This window comes from Falco cherrug, chromosome 1, assembly GCF_023634085.1.
Source record: "Falco cherrug isolate bFalChe1 chromosome 1, bFalChe1.pri, whole genome shotgun sequence".
Classification (NCBI taxonomy): Eukaryota; Metazoa; Chordata; class Aves; order Falconiformes; family Falconidae; genus Falco; species Falco cherrug.
The window spans coordinates 17,998,186-18,011,312 of NC_073697.1; the positions used below are offsets into that span (position 1 = coordinate 17,998,186).

The window sequence follows — 13,127 nt, forward strand, 5'->3', positions numbered from 1 at the left end:
TGCAGGGAGAACTTACAATAAAAAAGAAAAAAAGGTGCACATTCTCGTAAGTTTTCTTCCCTCTGTCAAGAGGGCCACTTAAGCAGTAAAAAAGCAACAGCATTATGTTCTGATTTGCACCCGCTAATCTGTAACACCCTGGCCCTCAACCCCGCTGCAACCAATTGAAATGTCTCAACCTGGACAAGAGCAATCCCTGAATGTGACCAGAAGAGCAGAACGAAAGACAGAAAAGCAGTTGAAGACAGAAATCTAACTGCAGATTGCTAACTGAAGATTGAAATCTAAGCCCCCAAACATTATTCATTTTTAAATGGGAGCCAAATGAAGAAGCTAGGATTTCGCTCTCAAGAAAATAATACATATTAGGAAGCTATTCTCAGATGAGCAGGAATAACCAGAGGTTATAAACGTAACACATTTTGGTCTTTGGCCCAACTGTCACCTCTTCACTGCAACGACTGCAGCTTCCCATCCCACGTCTCCTGCAGCATCCCTCTCAGTCCTTGGCAGAGAAAAGGACAAGTGAGTGACTAGAACGAAGGTATGCCTAAGCTTGCTGCCCAGGCTGCCTTCTGCTGCTAAGATCAAACACACTGACCAAGTTCTGTTTGTATTTACTTATAGCTGGGACAAAAAAAGAGGCTATCTTCTTTGCACAAATGCAAAATTTTACAGAACTTTTAGGATCTTCCTTGTCACTGAGAATTCCGCCTCTGCACTAGGTATACTTAAACCTTCAGAACTTGCTCAAAAGGCATCTGATGAAGTGGAAGACAGAATGGTTTCATGCTTACCAAGGAAGCTAGGCTAAATCCATCTGGCAGAAATCTACAGGATGCTTTTTGTTCACATTAATACCTTCCTGAGGGTCTACAGTGAGATCTTGCAAACTTAGTTAAGAGTACCTTGTGGTATTCACAGCCACTTATTACAAAGCCACAAACCCTTCAGCTTACTAGATGACCACAGAACTCACTGCAGAGTCAGCTGTCCCCATTTTCAGTGGGGTTCGGGGCTTCTATCCACCATCACTCAGACTGAGCACTGACACTCCACATGTACGAACTGCAGGTGCATCACCACTTCATCTTCACAGCCTATCATTTCCCCCTTCTCCTTTTCAACAATCTTTACAGGCAAAACAAGAATAGCAGCAATGGAAGCAGTCTCCCTAACCATACAACTTGCTGCAGCCTCACTGAGAAAACCATTGAATCATGGCAAGTGTTGCATTTTCACCATCCAAACAGATGTCTCGCCTGGGTCAGCAAAAGCCATCCTCAAAATACACATTCTAAACACAGTAACGCAGGCACAGCCTTCATTAGTTCTGGTAGTCTCTGCCCTTCAAGGACCTGTTCTCTCACAGCTGAACTTACTCTGCCAACAACAGAGCCCCCCCAACAATTGCACTCACCTCTACAGGCTCAGAAGGGATTTCCAATTTGGATAGTTTAGCTTTGGCGTCTGTCTTCAAATCGGAGACTTCTTCATAGGGTTCTCTATGGTATTCCTCCTGGAAAGGTTTGAGATCTGGCGATTCATCTGGTGCCTGATCTTGGCCATCCATTGGTCTGACATAGGCAGTCGGTTTCTGCTGCATTGCACTGGTTTTTGATGGCAAAGGCGGGGGAAAAGTCTGAGAGGAAGGCTGAGTGGTGCTGGTCAGGTTAACCGCTGAGCACCCCCGACTTTCCTTCTCTTGTGATCCTGTCACTAGGTTCTGAAATGATTTTGTTTGACTGTAGGTCGGCCCATGACTTTTACTGCTGTTCTGTGACCTGGAATCGATATGCTGGCTGGAATGTAGAGGTGACAGGGGCGCCACTGGAGAAGACAAAGATGATAGCAATGGAGAAAGCACCGAAAAGGAAGGCTGCAGTTCATTAGCATGACCTTCACCAAGCACATGCCTGTCATTTCTCTTGTGGTGAAAATCCACATGACTTCCCTGGCTGCCATGATTCTGTTCTTCACTTTGGCTCTGACCATTGGATAAGGTGTGACTCTTGGCGTGCAAACCTGGAGCTGGGTCTGTTCTTGATTGTGCCTTTTGGTAGTGAATGGAGTGGCTTGAAGCGGGAGGAGCTACAACCGTAGGTCCCATGGGTGGATGGTGGGTTGTGCGGTGGAATGAAGATGGTAATGTATGGCTGGTCTTTTCAGGGAAGTATGGGTGATGAGGCTTTTGTTGTGGGATCAGAGAAGCGACATTTTTAGGAACTCCAATGAGTTTCTGATGGGATTTGTTGTGGCTCATGAGGTCCTTGACCTCCTCATAATTGCCCAGCATGTTCTGAATTCGGCTTGACAACTCATCTCCTTTATTAGTCTGGAATAGAACAGAGGTGGAAGTTAAAAAAGCATGGACCCCCCCACTCCAAGAGATCCAGCTCAAGAAGAGACATTCTCCAGGGTCTTAATTTAATCACCAGGCACCACCACCGGTGAAGTCACACATGCTCATCTTGATTCTGCATGCAGTCTCTCCAAAGCAAATCGGACTGCTTTAGTCAGTGTTAGTCCTTCTGAATCAAGATTGCAGATGTGCTTGCAGTCTTCAGGAACGTTAACATCAGACCACTTCGTTTCAACCACAGCTGCAGAAAGAGACAGCCAAGCTGCTCTTGAGCACTCTCCTTCAAAATCCCAGACTACAAGAGGCCCCCAGATGAATATGCCCAACCCAAAGTCCATACTGCACCTGCACCATCTACAGAGCTTTACGCGCATACATGAATTTAAGTTAAGCAGATGGGAAGATGCTGGGTTTGCATGTATCATGTTCCAGTCTGCTACACCGTAGGTCCAGCTCTCCTCCTCCACCCCAACCCTCCTTCCACCTTTTCCTCCACCACACCCTCCCTTTACCATTACCTTGTAGGGTTCTGCAAAGAGGGGAGCCTTCTCAGGGCTCTGGTCTTTCTCCTGGAGAGCCTCCTGATTCCGCCTCTCTCTCTCTCGAATACGCTGCAAGTTTCTGTCCTCGTTGTACAAGCTTTAGGAAAGAGAGAAAGAAAGGATGGTTAACACTTTATACCAGTGTTATCAACAGGCATCTACTTTGTGCAGAAACATGTGTTTTCATACAACAGTATGTGTCCAGTGTGAAAGTAATTTTGAAATCCACAGAGTGGTTATAGCTGAAAAGTTAGTTATGCCAAGTATTTGCCCTACTGCATAGTAATGGAATATATGAGGTACAGCATGCAACCTTCTGAGTGATTTCTACTTCTGATACAATGCATCGGTAAGGGTGGGAAGGGAAAAACTATCCATTTAATTGTGAAACACAAATTGATAACAAGTCAATGTGGGCGATAAGTGCATGAGCTGGCAAATCCAGTTGCAATGATCAATGTGAAGACTACCATTCTTGTTCTCCTCCAGATTTCTGCCCTGACTCTTCACTTGAGAGTGAAAAAAAAAAAAAATATCAGCCATTTTGAAGGTGCTTCCACTTTCAGAGATTGAACTTTGCCTACTTTATCAACAGGATTAAAAACTTTACTCTCTGCTTTAAAGTGACATTTGGAAAGCTGCTTACCTGACAAACCATGTAGTTGCATTTAAAGCAATCACATAAATGTGTTTAAAGAGAAGGTCCCAAAAATTTGGAAGACACCAGGTCAAATCACCCTGTTCCTCCTCAACCACATATGTGTGTGCTCAATTCCACCAGCCCCACCAAAACAACAATAAAACCGTGACACACGCACAGCAGGATGACTTCATGGAAAACCAGAACCTTTAAACTACACCTCCTCTGTGAAATACTACTGCAAAATAAGGGAATCTATTGCTCTAGTATTTATGGATCTTTGGGGGAAAAAAGCATCCAGGCATACTATGTGGATGAAGGTTTTTCTCTCCTATTTCTACTCTACTGCAGCCCACTGCATACACGCAATTCATATACTCTCCTTAGTACGCTGAAATTCTCAAGTATCCCAGTTTGGAAGGGAAGAGCTTTGTCTTCCCCACCAGTGACATTTCTCAAATACCACACCAAGACTCATCTACTGAAAGCCTGACCATCCTTAAAGGAGAGTCAGAAGACTGGCTTTGCCGTAACAGTTAACCAAGAGGTCTGACTACTGCAGAGGCGGTTTCCTGTCTCAATGTGAACTCTGGAAAACGATGCTGTCTGATGGCAAATTTCCATACATAGAACTGCGGCAAGGATGTAGTTGTGCCACCGAGACAGAAAAACATATTCAGGGGTTAGACTATGCACATTTTAAATAGTTTCCAACTTTGTTAGGGCTAAACTTTCCAAACATAGCAAAACAGAAGTTTCCAGTAAGCACTATGTATCCCACTTCTGCAAACAATGCAAAGAATTTTAGAAATAAAATAATCACAGATCACTGATTCAGTAAATATACACCATCCTTCTGTTACAAACAATATCCAACAGACACATTTCCTCTGTGCATCTGATATCATTTTGCATGTGAGCAATTTCATATCTATAATCAGTTAGTTGGTCAGTTGCCCTGCATGTGCCAGAAAAGCTGTGTGCAGTCACCTATGGGAGGTATCAACTGCAGAAGACAAAAGATTGGGAAGAATTATAAAGCAAACAAGAAGCGATCCTGGCTACATCTACTGCTTGAAACTGTATCATAGCATCACAGAACAGTCTGGGTTGGAAGGGACCTTGAAGATCACCTAATTCCAACCCTGCTGTCATGGGCAGGGACACCTTCAAGCCCCATCCAGCCTGGCCTTGAACACTGCCAGGGAGGGGCACCCACAGCTGCTCTGGGCAACCTGTGCCAGTGTTCTGCCTAAGTGAATGCATTTCAAGTTGACAGCATTTTTTAAACTTATCTGTTCAAGTTATCTGGAAAGTTTTTACTGAATTTCCTAAACACTGCAGGAAATTAAAAATGATTCTGCAAATATCCTTTATATGAACTTCAAAGAAATTCCCTTAACACCAAGCATGAAAAAACCCACAGAAAATGGTTTTAACAGCTACGATGCTGGCTTTTAGCACAAAGGACGCCTCTGAAACCTCCTCTTTCCCAATCTGTGATGCCATGACCCAGTGTCAGTACTGACACCAGCTGTAGAACAAACTTGTGTCGTCGTCCCCCGTCCCCCCCCAGGGACAATGATGTAACTTTTATCAATTGGCTCCTCTTCACCCACTGGTCCCCAGTCCATTTCCCCCATGGCTGCACAAGCCATCAAGCTAACACAGTGGGGAAGGCAAAGGAACAAAACCACAGCCCTCGGTGGCAAGTCCTCACTTCTTGCAATTTCACAGCCTCTGTGCCCTGTAGTTACTCTCTTCGCTTAAAATATACAGCTTTCTTGCAATGAGCACTTACAATGTGTTTGGACTAATCAAGGCTCTTACTGCAACCAGGCGCTCAGCTCCAGCTCTCCCCCACCCACCCTGACTTTTTCCTTTTGAAGCTACCACCAACTATGTTTCTGAATATTATTGTTAGGCTCAGTGTGATGCTGAAGGTATAAAAGGACAATTTTAAGTTAGTTTTAACTCCTCCTTGAGCATCAGCTGTTTTCCTAGTCATGTTTTCCCTGGTCAGTTCTTAAGCCATAATTTTCATCATCTGATAGACAAAAGGACATCCAGGAAATTAAAAGACAGAAAGAGGATGTATTTTTTACAAGTACAACAGCAGCGCTAAAGAGAGCAAAGCTCCTTCTCCCGCTTTGTGCCTTTTGATACATGTACACCTTTTGGTCTGCACAACACTGCTGAAATCTCGGCCTGCCCTGTTACTATTTCTGCCTTGATCCACACCACGAACGGCAAGCACTCAGACCTATGCTGTACTTTTTAGTACAACTGCAGCATTAAATATACATACTTGGTTTTGTTTGTTTTCTCCTTAGTACTTATTAAACTACTCATGGTGTTGGCTGGAGTACACAGCACACAGAAAAATAGTGCTTGCTTGCCCCAAAATAGATTTTGCTACTGCAACTCGCAGCTTGCTGCGGCACACGTCAGATCCAGGCCTCCCGGAGACAAGCTGTTGAGCTGGCATAGCTCTCTGCTGAAACCCAAGATAACAAGAAATGAAAGCAATACATAAGGACAAAAGCCAGAGCCAATGCATCTCTTTCTAAAACAGGTTGTTTTCAATGAGCCAATCTCATTTTCTCTTCCCAGGTAAAAGACTGTTTGCCTCTTTCAGAGAGGACAGAGAAAGACATAAAAGCCATGAGGCTGAATACAAGTCTTTTGGGGAATGCTGTCAGGACTAAAAGAGTAACTTCTCACAGACCCATTCCCAACCTCCCTAACAATCTCAGTTACCTTTCAAAAACTCTTAACATCTCTCCTGGACCATACCATACCACTTTATAACCTGCATTATTATTTAGTAAGAAGGCACATGCAATAGTATTTGAATACTTCAGATTTCTGCAGGTGCACTATTATAGCAGTGGCCATTCCTATAAAGCACTGAAGACTCAAACCACCTCCACACACTGCCAGAGTCAAGCATCCTATCTTGTAATGACCTCACTACTCTCTGCTTGTTGAGTTTCCAACAATAATCTAAAATTTGCTCCCCTGGTCAGCTTCTTCACGTAACATTTATTAGAAAGGAGATAACGCAGAGCAACTTTCTTAAACCAACAAAAAATACACACAATACCGTATTAGATGGATCCAGTTACCAAGCTGGGTATAATTTCCACACGCCAGGTGGCTGATGTGGGGATTCAATGGGGATCCACATGTTCACATGATCACACATGTTCTCCCTTTGTTTATAAACCTATACAGAACAGGACTTACTATTAACAGGTTTTTTCCTGTTGCTAGGTAAAAAGGGCTGGAGCCATAAACTATTCTAATTACCATTCTTGCAGGAAAATACAAACCAGCATGCCACTATCAGTAGTAAACCCAGGCTGAAAAGCATTAGTGATGATCCACAAATATCTGCATAACCACATGTGTATCTCCCTGGCTGGAAGAGCACTGAGAGGCTGAATCACTCCACAGTGAGACTCTGCTGCGAAACAAACAAGCGGAAATTCTGACCAAGAGGTTTTGTGCAGTTATTTCAACTTGCAGAGCAGGAGGGTGAGCCAAAGCCCACTGAAACAGGCAAAAAAATTCTCAGCTGTTTCAACGGACTTTGTGCTGGGTAATGAGAGTGCATTCTTCAGTCATGCAAAACAGGCCTGACCTTGGGCACACATGAGCAAGCCTCCCGTAAAATGAGGGGAAGTCATCATTTGAAACACTATATAACAGTTCACAAGGTTCAGCTGCTGCACTTAAACAAAAAAAAAAAAACCACAAAACACCCCAACCAAACCCCCCCAAAAAAACCAAACACAACCCAAAAAAACCCCACCGCCTCAAAACAAAAACCCACCACACCCCAAAAACACCAGTCCTCAAATATTAAAAATATGAGTTCATAAATTCTAATCATAAATCAAACCATTAGCACAATATTGCTACTCATATATTTCATCCTCTTTATCACAAACTCTTAACAATAACATCGTCTTAATAATGAAGACAAAACAGAACATGTATGTGCACATGAGCAAAATTCACTGGAAAGGAAGCAGGCAGAACATCAGTGATATGTGTGAAGGACTGGGGGAAACCTTGTGGGCTATTTTTATTTGTTCTCCCAGGATAAAAATCTGCTGTCAGCACTGGCTGACCAGGGTTCTTGTTTTATATTATGCCTTGCTGCAAAAGTCTCATTAAATCTTAACTTTGAACAAAAGAAGCCCATAACTTGCAAGTAGTTTAAAAACTAACACCAGCAATAAAAAAAAACCACACATCCAAAACCAACCCACTAACACCCCCCAAAAAAACCCCAAAAAACAAAACAACCAACCAAACAAAAAAAACCAAAAACAAAACCAAAAAACTAACCCAAGCTACATATTATGACCCTGCAAATTGTTTTCTACTAAAACACTGTGCTACATCCATGTGGATTACGGATATCCTTCTATTTCTAGGCTGGCGAGCATCCAAGTTCAGAGCAATCAAGCCATCTTGCTCAGAGATTCTGATTACATTCAAGCAAAAGGAAAACCCCTAAACAACTGTAACTTGTATCTCTTGCAACAATGACACAACGAGAAGCAGCTATCTTTCCTACATGTATTGCAACACTAAACATCTCACACCCTGCTTGCTGCAGAAACAGCAGCTGTAATACCTCTAAAGGCCTCTTTCTTTCCCTGAACCTTCACTGACCCCAAGCTCTCTTCCCAGCAATAAATTCTTTTTAAAGAGTGTATGAAGAGAGGAGGGCCGGAGGGGAGGGGAAGGGACACTGCCTTTTTGTAATAATGCCAGCTCCTGCAGGTTGAAAAGATGACAAACATGCCTGCTCCCGGACAGCAAGGCGGGCATGGGTGCTCTCACACGTATGAGATGACGGGGCACTGCTCAGCGAGGTTAGCCATGCGCTGCTGCCACTGCAGACCTCTTTGTACTGTCACAGTGGCAAGTGGCCCAGGCTGCCGGCCACCCCTTCAGCCCAGCCATCATCCCCCTCCACTTGGCTGTTCAGGAACACCATCCACCCTCTGCCTCTCCTTCTGCAACGGACCCAACCAATTTTTGTTCCCAGTCTCCCTCCAACTTTAGCGTGCAGAAAGAAGCACATCTTAAAAGCAGAAGGATGAGGGAATAAACACTGAGTGGCTGCATGACTTGATCATGCAGTTGAGAGCACCAGCCCCCCCTTCTCTAAGTTACAGGCGAGCCCTTAAACTACTTCAAGACAACAGCTAAAACTCATTTTAATTCGTGTATTTTATCATGGAGGCATACACTTCCCGTGCACGCTGCCTCGCCTCATACTGCGGGGCTTTTATTTAAAAATAAGTAAATTGCATTGCACTAGACTGCATTCCTAATTGAGAGCAGAAGCATCTGCTGTCTGCTAAAACTTCCACTTTTTAAATATAAGCCTGTAGCTACCCTGGTCCCAACACCTGAGGAGACATCGTGTCTGTCCTGGCCATTTAGGGGTATTTGTTGAGATGCTCTTTAAAGCTTTTCAAAACCTGGGCTATGCTGTTGACCTTAAGGCCGCCCAGTTTCCCCAAAGTCAGCGTTAAGGAAGGCAGGCAGAAAGCATCCGAGAGCCACCATCAGCTCAGTCCCTGTGTGGCCCCATGCCAAGAGGAGAGGAAGGAGGTCTCCATGGCCAGCCAGGCGCCACCAGAGGAAACCCGCGCAGCGCAGCCGCCTGCCAGTCTCCAGCAAACCGTCCCATGCATGACAGAGCTCTAACCTTGCTATGGCCAAAGCTGCAGGGAGAACCCCAGCTCCAGTTCTTCAGGTACCTCTCCAGATGAGCTTTCATATTAAGATTTTCCTAGAATGGGCACTCAAAAAAACCAAAAAACTGACCACCAACCTCAAAACCACCTCCAAGCTCTTCCTTACTGTTGTGGAAATGCTTTGTGAAATTTGGCATTAGCATGTCAAGCACAAGGAGCAGGGGGTCTCCATGGTCCCACCACATCCATCTTCAGAGGGGAAACAGTTCCAAATTTGAGAATTAAAAACAGTGTTGCACTTTCTGCAGCTGGGCTACACTTGACATGTCATCAGGAAAACCCAAACACCCCATTATGTTCAAACAGTCTGATGAGACTGAATGCTCACCCTGAAACGTTAGGTCAGTTTTGATCTTCAAACATGCTCCACAAAAAGTAAACACACACAGAAATCCCCCCTGCCCCCCCCCCCCAAAAAAAAAAAACAAAACCAAAACCCACAAACAAAACCCAATCACGCTTTGCTACACACCGAAAGAGTAAAATACTCCTATGCTCAAAGCAGCACAAGCTGGAGAAGACAGCCCACCGGCTCCAGTAACAGGGCTAAGTTCATCCAAGCATACACCCTGACTCATGACATCATCCAGGCTTGGGTCTGTAACAGAAACCATGAAAATACCAACGTGATCTGAAGCCACACTCGGTGACGTGACAATCCTTACTACAGAGTTCCAAATGCTGATATGTGACAATCCAGCCCATGACAGCATTTTCAAAAAATAGATGGTGCAAGAAGGAATTCTGCTTCTCCTCCTGTCCTGTGTGTTCTCCAAATGAAAATGAAATTAAAATAGAAGTCTGCTTTAGTTTTAGTTGTAATAAGATCTGTTGCTGGCTCCCAAAAGGAATTAACTCAACAGCAGTGAGGGAGGGTAGAGAAAGGCTAAAGCAAACACAGAATGAGGATGCTCACTTCCCTCTGAACACACAGAACCTCTTCCTTCGAAACACTTCAGAGAGAACATTTCCTTTCAGTACAACTGCAGGAAATCACAGATTTATTGAAGCTGTTTTGTCATTAAAATGGACTTAAAAAAAAAAAAAATCATGAGAAGCTGCTGATGATCATTTCTCAAGACTGAGACATATTCTTGTTTAATCTCAACACAAGACACATCACCCCCAAAAAAAGATTAAACAGAAACCACACAGATTCACTGGAACAGGCTCGCTGCAGCACTTCAGCTGTGCTACCCTGCAAGTCTCCATAGAAGAATCACCACCGATTTATACAGCCAGGATCACATCTACAAAGATTAAAAATGCAGTTTCATTCATCAGCCCATCAGCTTGAAAAGAAACATGGATAAACACAGGGCACAGAAAGTTACCGAGCATCCCAGATGTGCTCAGCTCTCAGCTTGTATCACCGAAGTAGCTTGCCTGACCGTGACTGTAAGGCAAGCAGATGAAAGGATGACATTACATTTAATACCAAACAGCATCAAAAATGGCTCGCCCTAACCTTGGCTTCCTTTCCTTTATGGAAATATCATCAAATTGTAACTTGCTGGATATTTTAAAGTTCTGTTTCACATCAAACACTATTTCACAGAACATACATGGTTTGAACAGAAACAAATGATAAAGAGGAAAACATATGGTAGAGGCGCAACAGATGGTACAGTTAGTCAATTATTTTCTGCATCATCATCAACCAGCTTTGGTACATGCTTTCCAAAAAAATACGTATCTTTACACTGGAGAAATACGAGTTGGAATGCATTTTTTTTTTCAAGTTTATCCAGCCCTGTTTACTAACTACAACAGCCAGCATTAGAACCACCGAGCAAGAGATCAATACCTCACAGCCCATCCGTACTTCTATGATGACGGTAAGAAACCTACCTGCAAATATTTCTGAACAAAAATAAAGTTCCAAGAAAATCCAGTACGGCTGGAAGCTTTCCTTCAAAAGGATGAATGAACCGCTTTTCCTTCAAAAAAGCAATGCTGAATACATTTCTTCCTATGTTCTGAATACACAGCCCTCTAGGTTACACCAAAACACTGAAGTGGAGAACAGCTGGGATGTTGTAACAGGCAGCAGGGAACCACCAGTTTGCTAAAGCAGAAACTAACTTGGCTTTTGCCAGAAAAAAAAAAATCAGTTCTACCTATGTAACATTAAGCATCTTCTCGCTCTGCCTCTTACACAGTAATCTTCGGGTTCAAATTCTCATTTGTTTCCTATTGCTGTTGCTAAATTAAAAAATATATGCATTACTCGGCCATTAAAAGGCTTTTGCTTCCTTCTGGCATCAATAGCCCCTTTCTTCATCAAGTAGTTCCCAGGAATAAGCCTGAATGTTTCCTGTGAAGAGCTGAGCCCCTGCAGTGCCCAGTGACTTTATCAGGAATTGTGAACTCTCAAGATGTTCTGCAAACATGACAAACACAGAGTCGAGCCTAAAAACTCCAAATCATCAAATGGCTATGCACTTAAAAACACACCCCAGGATTTGGAGCAGTATTTCTCAGCCTACACTCTACACACCACTAAAGGCTCAAAAGAGGAGAAAGATTTGTGTCAAGATGCCAATTACTGATGGTAACAATGTCTTCTCTGCCTACTCAAAAAAGGCAAACAAATGAACGGCTTCTGACTTGGATTTTCCCTCATGCAATGAAATGTTTAAAATCTAATTTTTATTTAGTTGTAAATGAAACCCACCGTAGCAGTATTGCACTAGACAGGCCCTGGATACCTTTTTTTTTTTTGATAGCATGGCACCGTCCGGCCTAAAATGCTTCCAACAGGAGTGCTCCAAGCTACAGTGCTCCCTTAAGCAGCAGAGCATCCTGTTCCTCCTGCCCTCCACAGCGAGAAGAGCTCTCACACCCGAGCTGACCATTCCTCAGTCTCCACAGACACACCGTTTACCCTACAAGCAGAAAGCTTTGGATTGCAAGAGGCAGAAAAGCCTCATGATGGATATGTATCACAAACAAATGACACCCTCCCCAAAGCGGTAAATCCCCGAGGCCAGAACGCAGCACGCAAACAGTCAGCCTGCCAGCAGAAAGATGCTCCCAACAAAACACAGGAGCTCACGCTGAGGGCCAGCCTCGCTTAACATACAGCAACAACTCGGAAAATTTAGGAAAATGTGACAATTACTGCAGCTTCTACAGTCTTCCCTTAATCATCTTCAGCAACAGCCCTGAACTATGTTGCCATAGTCAAAGCACCAGAACAAACCAAAAGGCAGTCTCTCCACTCATGATGCTGCAGAATGATGATTGCTTCAGATGCCTCTGAAGAAAGCCAGGCTTTCAACATCACCCTATGCATGCTGATGTTAATAGAACGCTGTCAAAAACGGTGTTAATTATAAGTTAGCTGGGGAACACAAAAGTTGTCATTCTCCATCTAAATGCAAATACACTAGGACGACTTCTAAGAAGGTGTGGATGTGTGATGTGTAATTACAAGCAGAGCAGCCAAGGCTTTGGAACCATGATGAATTTAAGGCTTTGTTTGATCTGGATGTGGCAGGCAAAGGAGGAAATGTGAAAAATTTAAATCACCAGGTATGTGCGATGAAAAATCCTGACCGATGAAAAATCCTGACCGCTTTGCCTCTTAAGAGACAAGGTGCTCTGTATACAAAAGCCTAATTCATCAGGCACACAGCTCAGGATTTCCCCAAGCCCAGTAACTGGTCTGCCTGCCTTTCAGCCCTGAAGGCATGTATGTCTTTTTGGGTAGGTAAGTAAAGATCTGCAACTTGAGTGCCATTTCAGTAACTGAGTATGCACAAAAAGGTTCAGACAAAGCTGCTGGTGCCTTG

The 13,127-nt window shown here is 43.7% G+C and overlaps 1 protein-coding gene across 4 annotated transcripts in view; it reads right to left on the reverse strand.

Annotated features, from left to right (window-relative positions):
- The window catches only part of AFF1 (ALF transcription elongation factor 1), a 99,020-nt gene that overhangs the window by 62,064 nt on the left and 23,829 nt on the right, over positions 1 to 13,127 (reverse strand). For all 4 annotated transcript variants that reach the window (XM_055701005.1, XM_027813031.2, XM_055701018.1 and 1 more), the window contains exons 2-3: positions 2,881 to 3,001; positions 1,421 to 2,335 (exon numbers count right to left, since the gene is read on the reverse strand). In XM_055701005.1, the coding sequence (XP_055556980.1) occupies positions 1,421 to 2,335; positions 2,881 to 3,001 (1,036 nt within the window). The remainder of the gene's footprint in view (positions 1 to 1,420; positions 2,336 to 2,880; positions 3,002 to 13,127) is intronic.